Below are 6,000 nucleotides of genomic sequence, written 5' to 3'. Positions count from 1 at the left end.
CAGCCCAAATGTCCATCATCGGATGAGTGGATATGGACAATGTGGTATATCTACACAATGGCATACTACTCAGTCATAAAAACGAATGAAATACTGCCATTTGCAACAACATGGATGGACCTTGAGAGAATTATATTAAGTGAAACAAGTCAGGCACAGAAAGAGAAATACCACATGTTCTTACTTATTGGTGGGAGCTAAAAATAAATGAATAAATACACACACACACACACACACCCACACACACACACAAACCGGGGAGGGGTGAAAAAGACATAATAAGTTCAATTCCTTGAAGTTGATATGACAAGCAAACAGAAAGGACACTGTTGGGAGGGAGGGGTGANTACCACATGTTCTCACTTATTGGTGGGAGCTAAAAATAAATAAATAAAGTCACACACACACGCACAAAAAAAAAAACGGGGTGGGGGGGGAAGAAGACATAACAACTACAATTCCTTGAAGTTGATATGACAAGCAAACAGAAAGGACATTGCTGGGTGGGAGGGAGGAGAGGGAGTAGGGAGGGAGGTTTCAGTAATGAGCCACAATAATCAACCACATTGTATATCAAGAAAATAAAACTAAAAAAGAAAAAAAAAAGAAAAGAAAAGACTGGATAATATTCCATTGCATGTATATACCACATTTTGAAAAAAAAAAAAAAAAACTCTGGTCATATCTGGACAGTATATTGAATTGAAATGTGAAGAGATATCAGAGTCAGGTAGACAACTTAAGAGTATATTTCTATAATACAAGTGAACAAGGATAAATAAAAACCTGAAGTGAAATAGAATTGTGTAAAGGAATACTTGAAGTGTGTGGCATGCTATAGGAATTTAATGATGAAAAATCTACGAGAAAAAATAATGCAAATCATCATGTAACTTCCTTTGTGTATCAGCTGAATGTTCTTTCCACAGAGCTTTCCATACCTTATACATTTAAATAAGATAATTTATAATTATTAGTAATAAAAATATTTGAATCAAAGAATATATAAAATATCCAGGAATCCAGAGAACCCATCTCACAAATATGAGATCTTTCAAAGAATTGTATGACAGCAAAACATAATAGGCTAAGAATTCCAGTTTTACCAAACTATCAAAAGCACACATATTTAGCTTAACTAAGAACAAAGATACATGCGTTGTGAATATTCTCTAAATATTCATGTGATCACATCATTGAATTTTAAAGTAATATATATCCTAGGGCTGGCCCATGGTTCACTTGGGAGAGTGTGGTGTTGATAACACCAAGGCCACGGGTTTGGATCCCGATATAGGGATGGCCAGTTACCTCACTTGGGAGAGCGTGATGCTAACAACACCAAGTCAAGGGCTAAGATCCCCCCTACTGGTCATCTTTAAAAAAATCTATATCTATATCTATATCTATATCTATATCTATATCTATATCTATATCTATATCTATATCTATATCTCCTAAAAGAACAGAATGCACATAATTCAAATCTAATAATTACACACTATGTATTCTTAATAACTGAAAGTTTCATGTTTTGAAAAAAATGAAAGCACAGACTTCTACCCTATCAGTCAGAAAGTCAGATAAATGCGAGTCTTCAAAAAGTTCATGGAAAGGGCCGGCCCGGTGGCACACTGCAGAGTGTGCCGCTTGCGAGCGCGGCGGCGCTCCCGCCGAGGGTTTGGATCCCTTGTGGAGACCGGTTCCCGCTCACTGGCTGAGCGTGGTGTGGGCGCAACACCGAGGGTTGCGATCCTGTTGCCGGTCCCCGGTACAGGCGCGACACCGAGGGTTGCGATCCCGTTACTGGTCAGTAAAAAAAGACAAAAAGGAAAAAAAAAAAGTTCATGGAAAGATTTGTATTATCTTTTAATTGCATTTTTCCACAAACTTGTTGAAGTATCCTCGTATATATTCAACCCTGTCAAATTGGTTACATGGAATACTTGATGCATGGATACTGTTAATAAAGGAGAGTATCAGTTTAAAACAAAAACATATATACACACCCGAAACTGGCTCCACTGTCTGTACCACATATTCCTCTGACTTAAATTCTGACTACAGTATCATGCTCAAGAAAGCATCTGCTGTCTAAGTAGGTGTGCACAGAGGGACAGGGGTAGATATCTGCCACATGGGCTGGCTAGTAATTAACAAGACAGCCTGAAGGGAGGGCTCTGTCCTATCTGGACCAAGTCAATAGTCTAGATCCCTCTAGCATGTAGACTTAAAATTGAGAACATGATGAATCAGAAGTGAGTGGATGGAATAGACCAAAAGGAGAAGTAGACAACATAAGAGAAAGTCTACATAAAGCATAAAGAGGGTTATTGGTCTCTGTAGCAGCCTAGAAGCCACTCCACTTCCAGATCTGAAAATATGTGTATCTTTATGTAAATTCCCATTTTTCTGAAGGGAGGTTTTAAAACAGGTCATCTCATATCCCTTGCAACATTAAGTAGAATAACAGCACAGTGAACGAATTAATTTTAATTAAACATTACAGGCAAGTATCATTATTTCTCTTGTTTGACTAAAACGTCTAGAAGACAAAATATTCCACTGGTGTTTTATTTTTAGTGTAACTTAATTCTGTAGTCCTATGTGACAAAATTGAGCCCGGATAATTAATTCCTGTCATTATTGTGCCTTCCCACACTCTCCAAGCCTTTTCAAATCTATTGAATGAATCAGTGCACATTCATTTCACTTGCCTGAAATTGTTTTCATCTGTATCTCTTGATACCTCATAGAGTAACTACAGTTCTCATGTTCAGAGTGGGACTTCAGGTTACATAAGTCACCATGCAGACGTTCAGGCAGTTCTAAATCCTGCTGTTGGATCACTAAGTTATCACGTCTACACCTACACCTCCCAGACCTCACAATACCAAAAAGCATCCATGGTACCATTGAGGGACAGACTGCATTACTAGCTTCTTCAGTTGGATTACCACCAGGAAATAATGTTCCCTAGTCCAACTTATGGTCCTGGTCTTTACTTCTTTCCCTATGGATCTTTTACAAGTTTGAAATTCTTTTGGATTTCCTAAAAATTTTTACTGGTAGCAACAACAGAGAGGTCACTAAAATATAAAAACATAAAAAATGTCCAGGAATGTAATGTTACAGTACAGAGCCTTAAAAGGTAAATATTCCTGGATCTCAGTCATATTCTTTACTGTACTTTTTAAGTCATGTCTCTGGATTTCTTGTTTGGAGGTGGAATAGAGAGGATGGACAGAATGTCCAGAAAGTTCTAACAGAGCAGCCATTGTACTAAGTCCATTCATTTATTTTCTCATTTAATCCTAAAAATCCTACGAGTAGATATTACCTTTAGTTTGCAAAAGCAGGTAATTTTAAACTGCAATCTTCTCCCACTCCCAAGTAGGAGACAAAGACTAAGCGTCACTTAATATTGCAAACCAGACCAGACAAAAAAGACTTAGTTCTCTACTTAGTCATCTTGCTTTTCCTCATAAGGTTAGACAAAGGGTATTTTATCTTATCTTTGTCATTATATTTCATTGCTACAATAACATGACTTATGATGAGGAAGTTAAAAACCATTTTTGATACTTCATAAAAAGAATTTTAAAAACTCTCACCTAGCCCCAGACCCACGAATTCATCAGGAGCTTGATCTTTTGTTCCAGTAAGAGATCCTTCTCTGCCTCGCACTGTTCCAGAAATGTATCGAGGTTTTACTCCAGTTCCTATAAGTTGTGCCAGCTCCAACTGACTGATGCACTTCAGAATCTTAATTACAAAAAGGAAAAATTTTAAATTCCATGTTAAAAATATTCTCAAAAATATTTAAATATATGCAGCTAGAATTTAAACATAGGCTACAATATAAATCATTATAAGAAGCTAAATGTACAAAATTAGTTTGCTCCCCAAACACTTAAGCATGTCAGTGATAGAATATTTAGCATTAGCTCATTTTATTAACCAAATTGCAAAGTTGAAAATAAAGTGCTTATACCTCATGCCATGAATTTCCTAAATAATTTCCATCTGTATGAGCCACTGTTATAAGTGTTTTTATTGTGTCAATATTCTTCTGTTTCATTTCAGTAATACCAGAACTCACTGTAAGTAAGGTAAATCTTGCTAGTGCCTGGACATACGCATCTCTTTCCAGCTATAAAAAAGGGAAATGCATATTTACTTGATTGTAAACACAGCAGATTGATTGATTGATCTCTAATTCCCTACTAACAAATTCTGTCTACTTGTTAAAGTTTTTAACTGACACATCATAAACTGCATATAATACCACAAAATACAGGTTTTTCTTTTAAGATGATGAATGCAGAAAAGGCATAAATATCCCAAATCCAAAGGCAATGTTAAAAATCAAGATGAGATTTTAGTGATAAATTAATTCACACAGTAAAAAAGTATTCATTGAGCACTTTTGTTTCAAGTACTGTGTGGATTAACATAAACCTCATTTATAAATTTGCTCCTTTTTTCTCCACAGTAGGCTGTGCCATAACATTCACAATTAAATGTGAAATGGGTTAAAACAAAAAGTTTGGCTAAAATTTATCCTCAGACAAAGCATATAAATGACTGGAAGGGACTGCTTTCAGGAAAATTATGTACTGGATACTTGGTTCTCCTAAGAATAACTTCTTCTCAAGCCTAAGTTACAGAGTCATATAAAAAAATATAAAATGACTCAATACATATGAATATACAATATGTTTAAATAAGATATTCAGATTAACATAAAGGAATGCAATGTCTTAGAAACTTTTTTAACAGCTAATATTCTATAAAGAAAAAAACTGTAACCAAAGTTATCATAATGAATTTAAAACAGATCTATATAGAACTACCCCTTCTATCATAGCTTCTTAGAAACTTAAACATTAAGATTCACTTAAATTCCATGATAAATTTAAATTTAGTTTTTAATAAGGCAGATATAAAAAATTATTGTAATTTAAACTATTGTAATGATAAGTAATTAATGTTTTCCAGAGCAGCCACAAAGGCAAAATTCTTTGTTACCTGAATGCTGAAAATGCATGCAATTCTGATTGCACATCTTATACCTTCCAGGCAAAGAGAGGCTACTTCGGTATCATCACAGTCTTGTAGACCCACACTGAATGCAGCCAGAAAAGGTGTCCAAGCCAACTAGAAAGATTAAAAATTATAAATATATCATGGACATCAAGTGATAATTAAATTGTATTATACTTGTACATTAATATTTCACAAAGCTTTATTCAGACAATACAAGTTTTGAAGAAGTTCTAAAAAAAAAAGAAATGAAGTTCTTGGCATAGTTATCTGGAAATCTTTCTTAGACAAAGGGGAGAAACTATACAATACCTCCTGGTCTTAAGTAAGTGGGAGAATAAGATCATAAATTCAATAGGAGATGTTAGGCATATTTTCAGAACAGCATCTATAAATCATTCACATCAATAAAAAAATGGGAGTAGTCAATATTCATAAAACATATTAGTTTACCTCTGACTTCAGAACTCATCTCTCTTTGTAAGCTTTGTCCCTTGCAATATTTTATGGAGTCTTTATTTCCAACAAAATCCTCTTAATCATTTTCCTACTTGGAACAATTACATCATCCTCTTTTCTTTAAGACATAATTTAAACTAATCGTTTTAATAGTTAGATTATTTTACATTGAAATATCAGTGATATCTCTAGATGGTAGTTAGACAATATTCTTTTAAAAGTTCAATAATATATTTCTTCATTACAGACTATGGAAGACTGTAATGAAGAAACATATTTTACTAAACATATAAGAAATATATGTTTACTAAAATTTTACTATAAAAATTCTGAATAGCTAACAAAGTTGTAATGTAAAACAAAAAAAGAGCTACTTTTTGACTACTAAAAATCCTGATTAAACACGTAACTTTGAAATGTCTGGCGTGAGACATCCTTTCAGTAAGTCATCATGAATCAAAATTATATACCCATTGCCTTGGGTTGAATGTCCCC

At 34.3% G+C, this 6,000-nt stretch overlaps 1 protein-coding gene across 1 annotated transcript in view; it reads right to left on the bottom strand.

Annotated features, from left to right (window-relative positions):
• Positions 1 to 3,614: 3,614 nt before the first annotated feature.
• LOC103603833 (brefeldin A-inhibited guanine nucleotide-exchange protein 1) overlaps positions 3,615 to 6,000 on the bottom strand; it is a gene marked incomplete at its 3' end in the record, with an annotated part of 90,328 nt that continues 87,942 nt past the window's right edge. The window contains exons 21-23 of the mRNA XM_008588421.1: positions 5,032 to 5,160; positions 3,995 to 4,153; positions 3,615 to 3,765 (exon numbers count right to left, since the gene is read on the bottom strand). Coding sequence (XP_008586643.1) covers positions 3,615 to 3,765; positions 3,995 to 4,153; positions 5,032 to 5,160 — 439 coding nt within the window. The remainder of the gene's footprint in view (positions 3,766 to 3,994; positions 4,154 to 5,031; positions 5,161 to 6,000) is intronic.

The sequence above is a fragment of the Galeopterus variegatus genome, unplaced genomic scaffold (assembly GCF_000696425.1).
Source record: "Galeopterus variegatus unplaced genomic scaffold, G_variegatus-3.0.2 Scaffold4815, whole genome shotgun sequence".
Taxonomy (NCBI): Eukaryota; Metazoa; Chordata; class Mammalia; order Dermoptera; family Cynocephalidae; genus Galeopterus; species Galeopterus variegatus.
The sequence above is the reverse complement of the archived record's forward strand: the minus strand, read 5'-3'. Positions and strand labels throughout refer to the sequence as shown.